At 35.1% G+C, this 22,116-nt stretch overlaps 1 protein-coding gene across 5 annotated transcripts in view; it reads left to right on the forward strand.

Annotated features, from left to right (window-relative positions):
- brat (tripartite motif-containing protein brain tumor) overlaps positions 1 to 22,116 on the forward strand; it is a 636,751-nt gene that overhangs the window by 518,819 nt on the left and 95,816 nt on the right. Inside the window, exon 1 of one of the 5 annotated variants that reach the window (XM_073089634.1) lies at positions 18,377 to 18,558. The exons of the other annotated variants lie outside the window; for them this stretch is intronic. Within the exon in view, the coding sequence (XP_072945735.1) occupies positions 18,536 to 18,558 (23 nt within the window). The 5' untranslated portion in view covers positions 18,377 to 18,535. Of the gene's footprint in view, positions 1 to 18,376; positions 18,559 to 22,116 lie in introns of those variants that run through there. 5 annotated transcript variants of the gene reach the window in all.

Here is a 22,116-nt window from a genome sequence, read left to right on the forward strand (position 1 = left end):
CCCCTGTCAAATAAAAATTCATACTAAACGAGTTAGTATCAATCAAATGAAATTTATTATTATTGCACATTGCAGTGTGCAAAGTCATATTTAACTTATATCTAATATCATTCTCTTCGACTGGCAAACTTTTACTATAGGGGAATGTAAACATTACAATTTCCTTTAAATTAAGTTTTAACAAAGTATCCAAGTAATGTAATAAATGCTTTTTGTTCACATTTCCCCTATTTCCTATAAAGATAACTAAGCTTGTATTATTCTTTAATTCAGTATTACATACATTATGCATAATCTCATGGAAAGATGCATTAGGCATACAATTATTTAATACTGATCGTCCCGAGAGAGAACTTAGTAAACTTCCCATGTCCTTACCAATTTCATCGCAGTATATCATTACATTATCATTTCTGTAGTTAAGGGAACTGTTGTTTACATTTAATGAACTCGAGCTGACACACAGTGATGACTGAGGTTTTATTTGTGTAGAAGATGGAGGTGAAAGCCCACACCCCGGCTGTGACTCGCTGACACATTTGCAACCACATGACAAAAAATCACTTTCCAACAGTTGCAAACGGGCAGCATTAAACTTATTTAATTCTAAGAGGTCGGTCAGAGCCTGAGAGTGCCTCTCGACCAAAGCCTGAGCTTTCTCATACATGCAGGTCATCATCTGCAGTGAGGATTCTAAATTTGTTATTTCGGAATTTAGTGTCTGTGTTTCAGCTTCATATTTTAATCTATTGTTTTCTAATTCAATTGTACATGTATTAAGCTCTTGTAGTAAGTGCAACCTCTTCTTTGTGGTTGGCACAGTTTTAAGGAATTTCTTTTGAGTATTTAACAAAGTTTGGGTTTTATGTATATATCTATTGATTTTTACATATTTTTTTAACTTGTTTTTGCTGCATCGAGTAATCCCCTTCGTAGAGGCAGAATATATTGTATCATTGCCTGTTAAATCTATGATACTTGTGTTGGGCTTACTAGAAGCAGCAGTAACAGAAACATGGTCACAATTTATTAATTCATCGAACAAGCTTTGGGTTTTTTGTTCCTCGGACTTATGGGTAACTGATTCAAGCCTCATAATTTGTTGGTGGGCTTCATGCAATTGTTTTTCTAACGAGGATATGGTTTTCAATGCTACCTCATAGTCCTCACAACATTTATTAAACCCTTCAACAATACCTACAAGTTTATCCCGCTCTTCACATACAGTACTATACTGTAAGTGAATATCGGTTAATTCACTTCTTAACAATTTATTTTTATCTAGAATTTCCAACAGTTCCCGCTCGTTATCATCTCTCTCGTTATTCAGCTGATCACACCTGTCCCTAGCAATCTTTAATTCCTGCAACGCAACCTGGAGCTGGGACTCCTTCTGGTTAGCGAACGCCTTGCGGGTCGTCATCGTTGCGTTATATGAACTAATTAACTCGGTTTACAGGTGAAACCGAGGCTAGTATTGATAGTTAGTATGAAAGATTGCTCCGGTAAGTCTGACAGCGAGAGAGGTTATGCCGGGCAAGTAATCAATCTACAAACTCGTCAAATTATGTCTGTTTCGTTACAAAACAGATAAATGACTAATGGTTAATGAACACTTACCCAGTTATTATAATGACAATCCGTTTTAACTGTTAACTTCACTGTAATTTTAAAAACACATAACCTAACGTATTCTCACAGTTATACGTCAGATATGTTTACACGAAATTTAATTGTATTTCTAGTTATTTTACAAAATTAACATTTACTTGACCTTATTTACAAATATACTGCGACTTATTATTATAAATAAACTGTTTTAATCAGTTAAAATATTAAATTAATGTTAATTAAGGACCGGGACGATCAGCTGACGCGAGTGTTGCCAGTCGAAAAAAAAAGAAAAAAAGTCGGCTCTCGATCCAGGCGTCCGAGGTGCAAATCCCAGACACGCACTGATTTTTCAAAGTTATGTGCGTTTTAGAACTTAATTATCACTTGCTAAACGGTGAAGGAAAACATCGTGAGGAAACCTGCATACATGAGCGATTTATAAAAAGAAATCTCAAAGGTATGTGAAGTCTACCAATACGCTCTTGGCCAGCGCGGGGGACTATGGCCTAATCCTTCTCATTATGAGAGGAGACCCGTGCCCAGCAGTAGGACAGTAATGGGGTTGATGATGATGATGAGTATGCACCACCCTACTTCGCACGTAGAATAGTTGCACATGTATAAAATAAATATATACACCACCATAAATATTACCACGAACACTTGGGTCATCTATAACAGCATCATCAGGGTATATCAACTCTACGGCGGTTAATCTAGTGATCATAGCTGTCATAGAATTATTTCCTATCGTGTCGACCTTTGTGGTTCGACTCCAGCGGCACCACCGCCTCACCTATTTCTACCTAATAACAGCAGTCTTAGGCGCTGCTGTGTTCCGGTTGAAGGTCCGGTGAAGGGTGTGGTGAGGGAGACAGACTTTTACGAGGCGTTCCAGCTTAGTCCTTAGGGGTAGCGAAACTGGGGCCGACCTCAGGTAGGAATATCTAATCCTATCTGGGGTTGATTACAGATGTCCATGGGCGGCAGTAGCCACTTACCATCAGGTGGACTGCATGCTCGTGTGCTACTCTTATATTATAAAAAAAAGAATTAGTTTTCTAACCAAGACGTTTCTGTACACCATAATTTATTACGTCCGTCCATAGATAACTTTTGCCCGAAATAAAGATTCTGACTAAAACATTTTTACTTTGCTGTTCTGAGGCCTGCAATGAATAAACCATTTCGATGTTTGAGTTACCATACCGGTCTTACACGCAGGGGGTTACAGGTTCGACTCCCGGCCAAGCAGATATAAAAATATGGTCTTGGTCTGGATGTTTGTTTATTCGTTTTTGTGTGTGGCCATGAAACTCAGGAGACAAGTAATAATATTTCTGAGTTTGCGTGTAAAATGCTTCCAAAGTTTCTATATTACCACACCTTACAAACTAGACCACAGCAGCGCAACATTACTGATGAAAGAATACCATACACGACCATACATGACACCATACGATTAGCAAATTCCGGAGATTTCCACCTCCTTCAAATATCTTATATATAAAATTGTCGTGTCACAATGTTAGTTACCGTACGCCTCCGAAACGGCTTTACCGATTTTCACCAAATTTTATATTCATATTCATTAGATCTGAATCGGCTATTATCTATTTTTCATACCCCTAAGTCATAAGGGTTGTTCACCCTTAACATTTTTTTATTCATATGGCAACACAACGTTTGCCGGGTCAGCTAGTAACTCATACAATTTGAATTTGTAACAGTCGAAATAAGCTTTATTTCGAACTTTTTCTGTAAAACTGTCTTTCCCAGCCAAAGATAACGATATCTCAGCTAGAAGGAGCTCTTCAATCTGATTATCCACTTCAAAGCAGCACTAAAGATGCTGCAAGGGTTATAAATGATCCTCTCGTGTCTTTGGAGATGGGAACAGTTCTAGATCTAGACACATTAATTTTTATACATACTACTTAATGTTGATAGGATAGTTTCTGAAGTATTTACATTATTTTACACTGAATTTTTTAAATCTTTCTGATCGAAAGTCGAAAATAAGATTCAAAATATTGTATCAAATTAATAAATAAATTCAATATAAAATTTATAAAAGTTTAGTCAAATAATGTGGTTTATTGGCATTTGAGACAAACTATTTTAATACGCTTTTATTAGCTTCAGACGTATGTATGTTGGTATGTTAGTATGTAACGGAATCTTTGAACATGATTTTAACCCCCTTCAAAACGTCAGATTAACTCGAAATTTGGCACACTTATTAAGGACCGATGACAATTCAATATTTTAAACATTCTGACCCGTTATCCTTACTAGGATAATCAGGATCAGCGATTTTTGTTTTCCTGAGACCCGGAAGGTCTGCGTTAAGACCAATAAAGGAATCTACCAGGCGCGCCGATCACCTAACCTAACCTGACCTGACCTGACCTGACCTGACCTGACCTGGCCTGACCTGACCTGACCTGACCGACCTGACCTGACCTGACCTGACCGACCTGACATGACCTGACCTGACCTCAAATTCGACGCGTCCGTTGTTAATAGCATCATGAAGCGGTGTCTCATCATCCTTATTCATTGAGCACTTCAACATCTGCACCTTCCTTTAACAAGATTTCCACTATTTCATTGTTCCCATTTCTTGCTGCCAAATGTAAAGGCATATATGATTTCAGCTCATCGTCATAGTCACAACTTATATTATTAACTCGAGCTGTAAAATTAATTAAACTACTAACAGTTTTAAAATCTCTGCAGGCAGCAGCAACACAAAGAGAAGAAATTCTAGAATTATTTTTGATATTAACATCATCATGCTGTAATATTAAATCGATGATTGGACGACGTCCTTTTGAAATGGCTAGATGTAAAGCAGTTGACCGTTTTTCTCTTGAGTATTGCCATCAGCGCCTGTTTTTAAAAGATGCTCTATCATCCTCTTTCCGTGATTACTTTTATCCAAGATAGAGAACCTGGGATATGGTATAAATTATGAAAGAAAGCAGTTAGCATAGCATTGGCAATTCGGATGTCATTCAACAACTCCTCTGGGATTTTCACGTTAACAATAAAAATAAACACCAATGTAAAACACCACTTCATACAGCTGTGTTAAACAATGACCCAATATTCATTTTTGCACTGCTAAGCAAAGGTGCTGATGCTGATTCGAAAGATAAACTTGATAATACGCTATGTAATAATCGTTAAAATAATCGCTAAAATAATCACTAAAAAATAAAAAATAAATAATAGTTAAAAAAAAACTAAAAAATACGCTTTTATAAAAAATTCGACCAAAAAATGAAAAATAAATAATAGTTTAAAAAAACTAAAAAAATACACTTTTTATAGAAAATCCAACTAAAAAATAGATTTTTTTTTTTTAATTTGAATTAAGAATAGTGTAAATAAGATAAAAATATTTTTTATTGTAAAAAAAGCGTGGGGTGCTTCTTAAGATATTATCAAAATGATAATCCTTCTACTTAATATCTACCAATAAAATATTTATAACTATTGACACCATGCACCCCACGCTTTTTTTACAATAAAAAATATTTTTATCTTATTTACGCTATTCTTAATTCAAATTAAAAACAAAAAAATCTATTTTTTAGTTGGATTTTCTATAAAAAGTGTATTTTTTTAGTTTTTTTAAACTATTATTTATTTAAAGTGATATTGAGCATGTGTCTGAAAATTCCTTCAACATACTGATAATGACACCCTAGATAATACTATGAACTTTAACTAACACTTGGCTGCGGCCGTATTACAACATGATCATCAACATCTCTCCATGTTTTTATTTACAATTGAAAGTAATTATAATAATTTATAGTATTACTACAGATATAATCCGCGTAAAACTGCTAGTCCGCTCTGAATATAGAAATGAATTGCGTTGCAATAGCAAATTGTATGACTACACCTGCTCGCAACAAGTTCAGAGCGGACTAGCAGTTTGGCGCGGACTATATCGTGGTAAGTAAAGTATATAACTAGATAATATATACTATATACCAGGAATTTGGTAACGCTTAATTTCTTTCGATTTTTATGTACTAGTATGTAAGAAATGTTTTTTTTTATTACGAAATATTAAAATAAAATCTTTTGTTACAGGTAAGTTCATTTTACTGCAGATAGACACTAACGCCATCTTTAGTAAGTAACTAACTAATAATACTGATCTAACACCAATCTTATCTCAAGTATTCGCCGAAGGGGGATTAATTAAATTTATAATTAAATCGTCATCTTCACACCATGATTCCCTTTGTTGTGGGTGCTTTGAACTAAATATAACACCCATAGATAAAGGTACTTATAATGATAACGATGGAAGATTATTTGAATTACTTACCGCCCAGCTCGAACGAACCTGGGACATTATGCTCGGTAGACCGGTACGATCAACAAAAGAAATGAAATAATAATTTTATTAAAATCTTTAAAAATATCTAGTCACTCTTTTCTACGTTACCTTGTTAATACACTTATTAAATATACAATGAAATTATAAAGCAATTTTAAAAGAGACAAATTCCTAGATTGTCTTTCAAAAGAACAAAGGATAAGACTAGTCTTTAAAAGACAAAGGTTAAGAAATATGGCGGCAAAATAAAATTACAAAACGATCGATTAATTAAACCACCGAACACGCACAACAAAATTTCAAATTGAGAACACGCTAAAAATCATAATAAAAAAAATAAAAACTTTGTCTCTACGCACCGTCATAATAGACGCGGCGGAGGTGGGGGCGGAAGTGACGCTACTCCCGCCGCGTTGCCATGGCGACCGACGTGTTTACCGCGCCGTATCGATCCGGCTGCGTTTCCCTGTTTACATTCCCCATGATGCACGTTCGAAATTCGAATCGGTGTCTGCCGCCGCAGTCTGCGTCTGGTATGGTGGGGCGGAAATTGTGTTGCCGATTTTTGAATTTTAAATTTCGAATTGGAATTCACAGTCTGTAGCTAGATTGGAGATTAATATCAAATTATTTATTAAAAAGAAATGTAAGTTCAAACAGTAAATGGATTGTATGCGAATACTGTCAGCTGTTTGCCGGCGAAGAAATTATAGTACGGGAATATTGCTAATTAGTATTTACATATTTATAAACTGTTTCTTTGTAATATTTCAAAAAATATGGATAGTAACAGCTGTCTAAGGTACTCATGAGGATTTTTAAAACCCGAATAAGGAATTATTATTGCTTGATCATGCTGATATTATACGATATCCTCTGTATCTAACAAAAAATGTATATATCAAACCAGAACGGATCGCGGAACGCAACTAGTTAAAAATTATGCGACTGTAACTGACCTCGGTTAAACCTGTTTAACTGGTTGGCGTTATTTTTAACAACGTGCACACTGCAGTGGCCAGTCGGTACCGGAAAGATTTGCTTAGTATACGGCGAAATTATATTATCACCCCAATTTCATAATTGTAACATTAATCAAATCACTATATTTGCAATTTTATTATTGGTTATTAAAATTTAGAATTCGACTTTTTTACGTTATACATTTTAGACAATTTGTGACGTCACTATATTATAATTATGTAATGTAATAAATATTTTATATTCGTAATTATGTAATAATAGCATACTTAGGTGATAATCTGTTTATTTATTTCCAATTTATGTGTCGTACACAAATGTATATTATCTACTTAATATAAAATAAATAAGTTCTAGGAATTGATTTTTATGAAATACCGGATTCGAATTATTATACCAGAAATGTATTTTCGTTTCCGAGATTTAGCGTAGGAGTACGAAAAGTAAATGTATAAATCCATATATCCTATCTTCATGTTTATTTCCGAGGAAATCCTAATAATAGAATCAAAAGCTTTGCTCTTAAAGCCAATAATGAAATTGAAACGCTATATAGAAACATAGGCTTACGAGGAATTACTCTTATTGAAGTTTTTTCCCCGTAACCTTTGACATATATATAAAAGACAAATTAGAAATATGTTACAAAAATTCACTTTATTTTCCCATTTTCAAAGAAATATAACATCAAAATTTTAACAGTGATAGAGCCCTTTGTGATTCAACTTTGGCGACACCGCAACACTGTGTGGTGTGTGTGTGTGTGTGTGTGTGTGTGTGTGTGTGTGTATGTGTACTGGTTTGAAGGGTGTGGTAAGCGGGACATACTTTTCCGAGGCGTTCCAGCTTAGTCCTCAGTCGTAGCGGCGCATGTGTGCCTTACGTCTCTGGAATCTGGTCTTGTCTGTGGTTGATTGCAGATGATGATAGGCGGCAGTAGCCCTAGCCACTTATAATACCATCAGGTGGACACTCGTCTGCTACTTACAAAAAAAAATGTTGATAACAGCTGGACGAATACATCGCTTAGTTTCAACAGTTATAGTCCGCGCCAAACTGCTAGTCCGCTCTGAAGTTGTTGCGAGCATGTAGTCATACAATTTGCTATGGCGACGCAATTCATTTCTATATTCAGAGCGTACTAGCAGTTTTACGCGGACTATACTCATTGTTTAGTTTTAACAGTTTCAGTTATATATCATTAATTTAACTTCCAATTGAATTAGAAGTTAGTTTTATCACCAGTCGTTCCAGTTGTCCGTTTTATGGTCGCTTCTGGTTGAAGTGTTCGAAGCTTTGTCCGTTATCTTTACGTACTTCTATCTTTATCTTTTATCTTGAGAAGTTTCGTCAGCATATTTCGTGCCAACACAAGAGATGTCTTATATTCTATACCATTCCACAAGTTATTTCGTTTGTTTGTCTGTGTATGTCCTTAATACCTGTATGTTTTGTTATAATATAGGGGTAAATGCAGTCCATCTCATTTTAAGTGACTACTATAACATACAGACATCTGTAATTAATCACAAATATGATTAGAGGTTACCTGAGGTTGGTCACAGAAGCGTTGCTACCCCCTTAAAAGATGCCCATCTGAAGTCGGTCACAGATCCGCCGCTACCCATGAGGACTAAGCTGGAACGCCTCGGATAAGTATGTCTTTTACCCCTTCAAACCAGAAAACAGCATCATTGAATACTGCTGCTATGAGGTAGAAATAGGTGTGGCGGTGGTGCCGCCGGAGTCGAACAGGGTTCTACCACCTTCAAAAGTAATGTCCTAAGTTTTGGTCAGACAAAACAGCTGACGGATCTACATTGAAAATCCAGACCAGGCAAACTCCACCTCAGTTGATCAACCTTACCAACAACTCCTGGACTAGTTAACCTCGACATCCTACAGAACCCGATACTCATGATGCAAGCGTCTCAGCTTTCAGATATCGATATCTGCGGTGTGGAACCCAACACTAAACGGAAGGACTGCCTACCGCTGTTATGTAAATCAATTTTGCAAGTTTAATTAGTAAGGTATGATACTAGCGTGTTACAAATTGCAGTGATAGCCTAGTGGTTAAGAAACTTGACCTCTCGATCGAGGGGTCCGAGGTTCTAATCCTAGGCACCTCTGATATAAAAGTTATGTGCGTATTAGAAAATCATTTTCACTTGCTTAAACGGTGAAGGAAAACATCGTGAGGAAACCTGCATACGAGAGATTTATATAAAAAATCTCAAAGCAATACCAGTACGCACTTGTGCAGCGCGATGGACTAACCTAATCTAACCTAACCTAATCCTTCTCTTTCCGAAAGTAGACCCGTGCCCAGCGGTAGGATAGTAATGGGTTGATGATGATGATGATGTGTTACAAGTTTCTAGGGTTTGGCAGTTCAAATGCAACCTTTGAAGCATTTAGGTTTCAGAGCGTAATCAAACGTAGTAAGATTTAAAAGTAGGTATGATAGAACTAGAACATTGGCTAAGGATGCGACCACACCTACGAGTATGTATGCCTTATCACTACAGTATTAAGTGTTTTGGGGGGCGGCCTAACACTTATATGAGCAGACCAATCTCAATTTTGAGTCCATATTTTCAAAGGGGGCAGTAACCACTGCAAAATGCATTTTTGTAAGTTTTTATTACCACGAAAAGAAACCAAAAAGGACATTATTTTGCAATAAATAAAAAAAAACTTTATTTTACATTACAGTGGCTACGTACCGCGTGTTTTCTTAATCATAATTAAAAACAGCTGCATATAATATATTTTGCAGAGATATCTACGTCTTAAAAGAATGTCTACGTCTTTTTACGTACAATACTTCAAAATTCACTTACACACTCATTGTATCACTTCTAAAAATATCTTTATTTTACATTGCGTTAATACCTCGTGTCACCTTTATCATGTTTAAAAACACCTATATTTTGAGGTATATCTACGTCATAAAAGTACAAATACGTCTTTTCACGTAGTTTACGTCAAAATTCACTTACACACTCATTGTATCACAACTAAAAACAAATCTTTATTTTACATTGCTTTAATACCTCGTGTCACCTTTATCATATTTAAAAACACCTATATCTTGAGGTATATCTACGTCATAAAAGTAGAACTACGTCTTTTTACGTAGTTTACGTCAAAATTCACTTACACACTCATTGCATCACAACTAAAAAAAATCTTTATTTTACATTGCGTTGATACCTCGTGTCACCTGTATCATATTTAAAACACCTATATTTTGAGGTATTTATAATAGGTACGTCATAAAAGTACAATTCTACGTCTTTTCACGTACGTACATTACGTCAAAATTCACTTACACACTCATTGTATCACGTCTAAAAAAAATATTTATTTTAGGTACATTGCGTTAATATTTCGTGTCACCTTTATCATATTTAAAACACCTATATTTTGAGGTGTATCTACGTCATAAAAGTACAACTACGTCTTTACGTCAAAATTCACTTACACACTCATTACAAGAAGGAATTAACGCTGGTAACGGGTTAATCTGGTACGGTTTAGGCCCCAGGGCTTGTGACCTCGAGGAATGTGCGGTACTTTTGGGGACAAAATTTTCGACATATTATGAATGACTTCAGTTAATATGCGAGATATCAAATTTAATTTGTTATTAATTAATTTTTGTCTTACGCGTTTGATTATTAAATCAATCTGTCCATTTTGTGCCTACTAAAGATAAAAAATCGACAATTTATAGTCGTCAGTCGAAATATATACTTGCAAGCGTTACATAGATTGATTTTATTTATAGTGGATGTAGGTAGAAATTGTCAAATTCGAATTTTGGTAGGCCAAACAATGGACCGATGATTATATATCTATATCTAAATTAATATTATAAAGAGGTAAAGTTTGTAAATTTGTTTGTAAGGGCTAATCTTCGGAAATACTGAACCGTTCATGAAAATTATTTCACAATCAGGAAGCTACAGTATTCAGGAGTGCTATAAGCTATTATAAATATTTTATTATTAAAAAGCAGGCGAAGCCGCGGGTACTGCTAGTTATTAATAGTGTGGTCGTGTGTCATTCCTCGTGTCGGCTACGATTGTAGATTTTGTAAAAATATGTAATAAAACGACATATGGTTTTGCGGAAGTATTTCATATCACTTCGGAAACTATAAGGGCATACCACTGCTTCCTGTTGCAAAGGTCATAGTCTATAATTATAACTAGTAATTATAATAAACATAAAACAAACTTAAATAATAAAGCTTTTATAGAATTAACTAAAAGCTGACGTGCACAATTTAGACGAATCCAACGACACCACATACGTAATACCTATGTTAAAATCCGCCACGCCGTTTTACCTACAGGGTGTGCCAAAGAATAAAAATTACATACTTACATACACTCGGAGAACATTACCCTCCGCGATCGGGTAAAAATAAATATATTTTTTAATTTCAAAATTAACTATTATTATTTATAAAATAAATATTATAATCATTTCCAACTGTATTTCCGTGATGTATTAAAAATTATGTTATGTACTAAAATTTGTCATTTGTAATCTAAACCGGTTAATTCCAGAAACGACTGAGCCAATTTTGATTAGAATTCCCCTAAACAAAGACATTTTAGCACTAAATAGTTAAAAGAACTCAGTTTAAAGCTTTGTTGAAATTCCACAAAACGGCATATGGTTGTGCGGAAGTTACATATGACTTCACACTATAAGGGCACACACTTCCTGTTGCAAACGAGTGCCCATAGCACAATTACTAGCGTACATGAAACCTTGTTTTCCGCTCACGTGGACACTTACGATACAGTTTTATGCTTTGAATGAATTAAATCGGACAGCTCAAATTTGTCTTACGCACAGGTGCATTTTGAGTTATGACAGTGCAGTAAGTTGAAAATCGGCTTACCTCTATATTTTAAAGATGAAGTAGCGAATACGCGTACAGTCCACGTTATGGTAGTCACTTCCCCACATGGACATCTGTGACCAACTCAATATAGAACGGGGATTCTACCTGAAGCTGATCACAGATGCGCTGCCGTTTCTGACGACTAAGATGTCCACCTCATACTTAAATCATTCTTCTTTTTTTCTTCCTTTCTTCGAAATTCCAAGTGTATTAAAAAGTAATTATCAGTTGCTTTAAACCAGAGTTTTTTGTACAAAAAGTTTTAAAATTGTTTGATGTCTACCAATGTGTAGTTGGCCAGCGTGGTAGACTATTGCGTAAATCTTTCTCACATGGAGAGGAGTCCCGTGCCCAACAGTGGGACGATAATATGTTGATGATTAGATACATATTTTTAGAACTTCTGAAATGGTTAATTAAAATAATAATCGCTTAAACGGTTTACCGCGTAGGAATGATTCCCGTGTAATTTACAGGAGTTTTCGATATTAAAAGGAAATGGCATTTGAGATTGGGTGTCCGGGGATGAGAAATGCATTTCAGAGGAACGCTTAGATGAGATATGTCTTGATCTCTCGGTTTGATGAGCTTAGTGAGAAAGAATTTGTTCTATTTGACGTAAAAAGGAAATAAAAATTACCTTTGTTAATTTTATAATGAGTGTCTAAATAAAAAAATGTATACCAAAATTATTGGTTAGAATACAGTGGTGGTCATCTTCATTTAGCATACTCGTTGTTTACCCTTTACTGTCCACTACTGGGCATCTTCTCTTTGGCTTAGGCCATAGTCCACCGCGTTGACCAAGTGCGTATTAGTACCATTTCACATACCCTTAAGAACTTTTTCTTAAATAGCCAGAAGCGTACAGATATTTGTAAAACATTCAATTTTATTAACGACTTTTCCAATGATTGGTATGTATTTACAATATGTATGTACACACATTATTGAATTTCAATTAAATCTTGTAGTTTTAGTAGTCAGTTTAAAATTGATGGACATCACTTAACTTCAGGACCCCATCATTTGCTACTTGTGTCATAAAACCATAATTTGAAGATAAATCTCCCATAAAATAAATAACGCTTTCCACTTACGCCTGTAGGATTACCTGTGTTTAAGAGCCGTTTATTAATTTAAACAGCAAGGGATTAAAGATGAACTGTAAACATATAAGTCAATGGCCTGAGATGATTCATACTCTGAGTGTGGTATTGCGGGAGTTTATGAACTCGTAAAACCGACCTATTTTATGAAATCATTCAAACATTACCATCCAAATATGTGTTGGGAATTTCGAAACATGTTCACCATATGCTAGTATTCAAATTGTGCCAGGATTTGTACGTATTGAGCGTTTTATTATGCAACTATGCGATTTTTAGCATATGCATGGTGTTGCATGAAAATCGCGCGCGTGAAGCGACTTTCTATCTATTCAAACATAATTTCTTCAATTCGAATAAAAGCAAATTGACGTTTTCCTAAGAGATTTTTGTAGAGGTTTTACGTCTTTTGAATTAGTAACTAAGTTAATAAGTGTGCCGGAACCAAATTAAGCTAAGTCGTATTCTTCGCCTTTATATTTGTCAATACTGTCTTAAATTTTATATTCTTTCCCGTTCATTTGATACTATCGCGTAAGACGCAAAGTTGCAATTTTTTTGGCCTTTGTGTGTACAGATCTTTAGAGTTTATTGTTACAATTAAGCGAATAAGGAATGAAGTTCAAAACACTCCATCACATAACGACCGCTTTCTTCCTGAATTATTAAGAGTTCAGTGGCCATTGCGACCGAGTTTATGATCGTGTTTTATGGTACCATCTTGTACTTTCAATCACTTTAAATACCTTTTTAATGTAACTAACTAGAAATGTAGAACTGGTGGTAGTTGTAATCATGGATCGACTGCGATGTCAGTTTTACAACTGTCTTACAACAAACGTGGATAGTACAATTCGACCGTAGATACCCGCATGGTCAGTTTTCTGTCCTACCGCAGAGGTGGTAGAGTTAGTACGATTCTACCGGGGAGGTACCACAACCACGACCATTTTCAACGTGAAGCAGTTCTTTCGTTTCGATGAGGAGGATGTCGGCTGACTGACCTATAAGGCGACTATCGTAGTCCTCAGGAGTGGCACGCATCTATGATCGGTTTCAGATAAAATCTGTTCTATATTTAGTTTGTTACATATATCCATGTGTGATAGTGACCACTTACTATCGGGTGCACAGAAAGCTCATTTGCTCCTACATATTTTCTATTAACTACCTAGATTTATATATTTCTTTGTTCTGCAAGGATACTGTCCTTAGACTTCTCCTTCTGCCTATTTTCTAATAGCTCCGTAAAGTGCGTCAAATATTTTTTATTCTGCTAAGGACAACTCTTGATCTAGTTACTACATATTTAAGATTTATTTCCTAAAAATCTTTACAATTATATGTATTCACATATACGCCTTCTAGTTGCATATTCTTTATTCTGCGAGAATAGTTTAGAGTGCGTCGTCTACATATTTTCTATAATCCAACACTTAACCAAGATAATCGTCACTTGCGACATACTTTGTTTCGGAGATAACCCGCCGGTCATGCGATGAGTTCAAGATGAATCATATGGTATGTACCATGCCGGTCGTTACCCCGGCCGTTGACCTTACCTTACCGCATAGGTAACGTCCGGCCTACCTCAACATATGGGTATTGTGTGTTAGCCTGTGACGAAAGGATCGATTGGTTTTTGATAATCGGGAGTATTCGTTATTATTTAGCCTGTGACTTAAGGATAGGACCAGTTCGGATCGATGGTACTCGTATAATGAGTATTGATTAATTTTGGAAAAAAAAACAACTCTTTTGGGGAGATAGCGTGAGATTTGTTTTTATTAATATTCTCTCATAAGTTTGAATGAAATTTGTATTTTTGTTTAAATACATTATTCTGCTCTTGGTAATTTGAATCCGGTGGCACCACCGCCACACCTATTTCTGCTTAATACACCAGTTACGCTGCTGTGTTCTGGTTTGAAGTGTGTGGTAAGGGAGACATATTTTTTCGAGGCATTCCAGCTTAGTCCACAGGGGAAGCGGCGCATCTGTGGCAGACCGTGTTGATTACAGATGTCCATGGGTGGCAGTAGCCACGTACCTTCATACTGCATGCTCGTCTGCTATTCCTATATTATATAAACAAGATAGAACCGATGCAGTGCAACCACCTAGTTCTATAAACGGTGGTATAGTTATTTTCATTCCACATTTCACTCAAAGTATCGCATGCTATACCATTGTTACCTGCACGGAATACAGCAAATTGAGGGTGTTATAGAATGATAACAACAGCTGTCGGCTGTACTTTTTTAAATTTCAATTTCCTTTGTGGTAAAGCTCGCTCGATAAAGTTCAAAAACCTTTGACACGACTAAAAGTGGAGACAGTATACTGGTATATCACCATGGGCGGCAGTGACCAGCACTGGCTCCATCTATTTCTGATTATTAACAGTGTTAAACTCTGATATGTTCTGTGAAAGGTATAGTAAGGGATACAATAATCTGAGGTGTTCCAGCTTAACTCTGTTGTTCCGCTTTGAAGTAAGACATAAGTGGAAGCATTCCTACTTAGTCCTCAGGGATAACAACGCATCCGTGTGGCCGAACTGAGCTAGGAATCTTATCTTATCTGGGGTTGATTATAGATGTCCATGAGCGGCAGTAGCCACCTACCATCAGATGCACTGTATTCTCGTTAGAAATCTTTACACTTATTTTGGATAACCGATTGCTTAGGATTCTGAACTTTAATTTCTGGGTCTGGGTGTTCGTGTATTTGCTGTGTGTGTCAGTGACACCTACAACACGGAGTTGTAGCGTAGGACTGTGAGTGTAGAAAGTGATATATTTTTTATAATTATATGCCTATAATTTGCATTTCAATTAGTACATTAACATAAAAATATGCTGAATTATAATAAGTCAATCATAATAACCAGTTATATAAGATATTATTAACTTTATTATACAAAGTGTTAACATTTCTGGCTTATTACAGCAGTGTTAAGTTCTGTTGTGGTTTAGTTTAAAAGATATACATAGTTAGAATTACACATGGCGTTTTAACTTAGTCTTCAAGGGTTGCAATGCGCTCTGTGGTTTAGTTAAAAGACATGGTTAGAGATATTTACACCAGGCGTTACAATTTAGTCCTCAACGGAAGCAATGCATCTGTCGCAAAGCTCAGACAGGACTTATCTTTATTTGGGGTTTATTACAGATGTCCATGGGCGACAGTAGCCACTTACTATCGAGTGGACTGCATGCTCGATTGCTACTTCCATTTTGAAAAAATTCTGGCTACTTGAGGTAGGACGCCTATCAATTTCAAGTTGACAGATGTCCTGGCGCTGCAGTTACTACTAACTATCAGACGACCCGCGTGACTGAGCGGTCACCATACCGGTCAGACGCGCAGAAGGTCGCGGGTTCGATCCCCGGCCAGACAGATTTCTAAATGATGAATTTAGGTTTCTGTTTCTGGGTCTGGGTGTTTGTGTATTTGACTCTGTGTGTGTCTATAGCACCTACTTTACAGGGAATCCTAGTTTGGGGTTGTGAGTGTAGAAAGCGTTTTTATTTAATAAAAATAAAAAAATAAAAAAGATTAACTGCATGTTACTTTGCTATTTGCTACATAAAGAAATACTTAAACTTGCAACGTCACCTAAAATACGCTTAAACTAAACTGCAACTGACACCTAAACTAAAGTTCCTGTCAAGTTCTTAACCTTACTAGCTACAGTGACCTTGTAGAATTACGTTCAAACAAATTTCTTTGTACTACACCGAACGGTAACATTTATTAACTAAAAAAATACCCCATAATATACCGTTCCGATATGCAATACCGAGTAATAATAGCAATAAAACAATCTATCTGTCGGGTAGAAAAACGCAATCATTAAAACGGACACCCCTAGTGAAAACAGACGAAATAAGGGTATTAACTATGCCTATTGGTATTAAGTCGAAAATCGGTTGTACATCGACACCCTTACACACGCACACACGCGTGTACACACGTCAATGTGTGCGTCGGAACGGCAGCTGCAAAACTTGTTCAAGGGACTGCGGCTCCCAAAGTTTTATTATTAACTATTGTCGCACACTGGAACTGCTCGGCTCATTAATTCGAGCTGTGTGCACTCTAATTTGGCTTTGGAAGCGCTTTTGTTGCCTTTGGCGTCAGTTACAAAAAGGTTTTTTAGTTTTTGAAATATTATGCGACGTGTTAACTATGTTGAAATTTTACTAAAGTTTTATATGGCTGTGTTGACTATTTTTTCATTGTGTGCAAATGGACTTAAAAATTGAATTTATTATACACAATACTTATTGCACAATTATTTTAACTGAAATAACAATCCAATTGAAGACCTTGCCAGTATAGTAATATTTATTAGTAACTAGCATATCATTTACTCTTTTTGCAAAACAATCTTTACTTTAATTATTTTAATAGTACTTACTTATTACACATTACACTGTTTATGTAGGTATAAATGATAACATAATCCATATAAACATTATAAAATTAATGACAATGATATTAAAAAATTAATCCAAAATTGATTACCCTTGGCTTTGTCTTAATCTGTCTACATACTAAATTATAATTAACAATTATACTAATCTAAAATATAACACCAAAATCTAATTACCATTACATCACACAAAACTTTCACATACGCCGACGGTATGTTACAAAAGTGTCGCTGAAAGAAATTACATAATAAACGTCATAAATTTGCGAACAGCTTGTAAGTATTTTATCGAAGCCGGCAATACATTTACATCTGCACGGCTATAAAATTCGAGTACAATGAACGCAGCCAGGTTGCCTTGAAAACTTGAATGATCGATGTAGAATTCAACCGTTACTTTTAACTTTTCAACTACATTAAATAGCTATAAAACAGCTTAAAATAGATATTACCTTCGTTTTAAATTATATATTCTGTTTATTGCAACAAAGTTTTATATATCTACATTACACTATTCATAGAAGAAACATATTTACAATACCTATATTATAACTATATTTATGTACATATATACAAAAAGGGGAATAAAAAAAATACCTTCGTTGTTTGTACATATATTTATTACGCAGAGTATTTCATTATTTTTTAAGTTTATAATAATCATTGTAAAGTAAGTTTATTTATAAAAAATAAATAACGTTTGTTTCATTATTTTCGTTTTTAGTTACTTACTGACGTTAATTTTACAGAATATTTAATAAATAATCCGAAAATAGCAGCTTACGACGCTATAAAAACAAAACGAACGTTTGAGAACCGCCCCTTCACCGACGATAATATTTAGGGTTCTTTTTTGTTGTAGTCATCTCGGCTGTAACGTATGGGTGCCTTTGCCTGCAGTTGGGCTTTTTCGAAAACTTGACCCCCTCAGTCAACTCACAGTCAGTTATGATTCGACCGTTGACGCGAACGGTTGCTCTCTCGCGCTCGCTTGAATTCTAGTCATTGTCCAAAAGTATTATTAGTGTGTTAGCGAATAATAAGTTTAGTATTAATTTTGATTTGTGCTGTTTTTTGATTGAAGGGAGACTGAATTAATGAACGGATTTGGTTTACTTTGGTAAGTTTTTTGACAACTTTTTGTCGTTTTAAAGTTTGTAACCGGTATTTTAAACAAGAGTTGTCGGAGCTTGATAGTGAATTTCGTTGAAGGTCCTTTACCTATACAAGTGTGCGTCACTTTTATTTTGGTAGTTTCGATGCGTTATTGACTTCAGATACGCATAAGTTACTTTCATTGTGTTAAGTTTCTTTCATAATATTTATTTATTAGTAAATAATTATTTCTAAATTTGTAAATAATTATTTATTAATTAGTAAATAAATAATTTGTAAGCTTTGTTTAACGTACCTTAAAAAATAAAATAAGTTAAAATCTTTTTCTAAATATATTTTTTACATATAATATTTACTAGAAAATATAATTTTTCGCAAGTTTTTACAAGTTTCGATCTACATTATTTTACTTTTGATAAAACTTTAAGTATATTAAAAATATAATAAGAGGTCCTCAATTAGTATTTTTACCTATTATTTTTTTTGTTTTACAAACCTTCCTTTTATCTAATTATCCCGGAAGGTAAATATCTTTGCAACCGTTTTTGTTTATTCATGCAGTCCTTAAAATTATAAACAAAGGTTATTTATATTAAGCCTTATTTTTAATTACTTTTATTTCATTTTTATAAATTCTATTTTTATACACCCTTACTAAACTTACCTTATTTACACTAGCCTTTAAACCTGATATTATCTGAAAAATAATAATAGTCCAATAAAATATAATAGCATTAAATAATATATCAATACTATTTTAATTATAACGTAATAATTAAAAGCTGCTATTTTGTGCGTTATTTTTATACCTGTTATATGCTATTTTTCTAATATAATAATGTGACAATAAATACATAAATAAATATTAGTATTCCTCTTTATAACGTCATTTTAATAGATTCCTAGGCAACATATACTGTTACAATCCGCATTTCACGGTCACTCCGTCAAGGTTAGAATATAGAACGTTATTAATTAATGCATTGGTTTAGTCGTAGTGTCGCGTTAATTCAATTAACTGAGCATTTAAATATTTATTTTTAGTTAGAATATATGCTCAATAATATTATAATATAATTGACTGATATTTAGATAGATATTTATTTAAATATAATTACCAGTGGGTCTAGTTTTTAAACTAAATGGGTTTTAGCCATTTTGCGTATTAACACCGGTAGAAAGGTTTTTGGATAATTTGTTTTTTTACGGGGCTAAGTGAGAGATATTAGATTGTTTATTATAATATTTTATGAATATTTGGTGTAATTTTAATAAACTGACAACATTTTCTCAATTTGGAATTTGTATATTGATATAATGTTTAAAAATTATTAGGATATGTAATACAAAAATAATATTTTAATGTTACTTATTTTTATTTAATGTAATTTGCGAATTAATAAACATATTGATATTTAATAAAGTTATCTTGATAATTCCTACTAAATTTCAATGCATAATACAAATTAATTCAATCACCATTTTAATATCAGCCTAAGTCGGAACCTACATACATACATTTTATTCAAGATCCTTAAAAAGACCAATTCAATTAAAATAAAATACCCTTATACTTTTTGTTATCAAACGTAACATTCACAAAGCCAGTGAACATATTTAATCCGATTCAATCATTCGTTCGTTGCTCACTTGTTCAGCGGAAGGCGTAGAGCCTTAGAGCCTTTCAAAGAAATTGCCTTTCAATTTGTAAAGCTCCGTACCGATCGTTAGGAGTGGCAGAACGGGACAACTTGAAAATGGGACAATTTAAAAATGGTACAAAAATGTACTTTGACACATAATCTTTTATGTGATCGACTTTAGTAGCAAGGTTGGTATATATGTTTCTATCTTATAATAATGTTAGCATTATTGTGTTGTGGTTTGACGGATATGTGTTCCAAAGTAGTCCTCAGAGATAGCAACGCAATTATGCCCTACCTCAGGTAGAAATCTATTTGTATTTATTTGGGGTTCTTTCCTAATCCTCCTTTTTTTAAATACTAAACCGCCTTATCTCTAATTATGATCACAAAAATATGTACCTTATCCGTAGTATTTCTACTAATGAATTATTTGACCGGGAAGGTACCATCGCTAAACCTATTTGTAGCATGAAGTACTTCTGCGTTTCGATGGAAGGGTTTGGATGCCGACTGACTTTCATATAAAGAGATCACTATTGTCCTTTGGAGTGGCAATGTATCTGTGTTTAGCTTCAGGTAAAACTCCTGTTCTATATGAAGTTAGTTACAAGTCAGATGACTTGTACGCTCGTTTGCTACTTCAGTCTTATTATTTCGAAGGTGGTAGAGCCCTTTGTGGTTCGACTCCAGCGGTACCACCGCCGCGCCTATTCCGGGATGGACGGCGGTATGTGTGGTCGCATACCGTCGTGAACACCAGATGGTGTGGTGAGTTTCAAGCTCACCTGGGCGGAGCCCGACGGGGCAACGCGCCAAGTGGACTCCAGTTGCGTTCCGTTGGAGATCCCGGAGTCCTCTACGCAGCGCCGAGGACGGCAACCGGGGGGGTTTTAGTGCGGTAAGAATCCCACATAACCCCGTGCCGCTCCCACGGCATAGGGTACCTTTTGAAGGTTTCCCCCTCGTCAACAAAAAAAAAATGAGTCCTGAGGGATAGCGGCGCACCTGTGGCCGACCTCAAGTAGGAATATCTAATCCTATCGGGATTACAGATGTCCATGGGCGGCAGTAGCCACTTACCATCAGGTGGACTGCATGCTCGTCTGCTACTCCTATATTATAAAAAAAAATAAGGAAATATCGATACGGCACATTCATAGCATAGCATCGGTAAAATACATCACTATTGTAGTGACTCTTCTAATTTTTTTTGGTTTCACTCTCACATTGTTACGGCTACGCTTTGTGAGGCAGCTATTGAAGATCGGTATGGTTTCCTATTTTGTTACCGCTGTAGGAAGTTGTTGCATTAATTGTTTGAACACAGTTATTGGATTGTTTCTTAGCTATATAGCTTGTCAATTAACTGGTATTAATGCGGTGATATAACATTATTAAAATAAAAATAAAAAATATGTTTCGTTTATGTCATTGTTTTGTTTATGTCAAAACATCCTGTGAACAGAATTCTGTTGAATATCGGTAATTTACTTTTAATCGGCGTTTTGTTATGGAGAAGAATCTGCGATAGAAACTCTATTATTTCACATCTTTTGTATGCCTTACAGTTGGCATAGGCAGTGATATCTGTAATCAATTCTACAGGGTTTGAGTCTTGCCTGAAGTCTGCAATAGATGATAAGCAACACCCTTTAAACTGGAACAAAGTACTACATTGGCACTGCCGTTATAACTATAATTAAAATACTCGTACTTCTTTTAAATATCTTTCACACACGTACGCATGCACGCGTACACACACACACACACACACACCAAATGTCCAGTAACTCGCAGCAAGGAAGCAGGGTATTATTTGTCGAGGCCATTATTCACATCTGATAGAGCGGCTAGCTGAAATCTGAATAGCAAATCTCGGGGGTAACGTCCGGAACTGCAGGATATAGATAGACTGT

This window comes from Epargyreus clarus, unplaced genomic scaffold (genome assembly GCF_041222505.1).
Source record: "Epargyreus clarus isolate Ecla_fem2 unplaced genomic scaffold, WU_Ecla_fem_2.2 ptg000029l, whole genome shotgun sequence".
Taxonomy (NCBI): domain Eukaryota; kingdom Metazoa; phylum Arthropoda; class Insecta; order Lepidoptera; family Hesperiidae; genus Epargyreus; species Epargyreus clarus.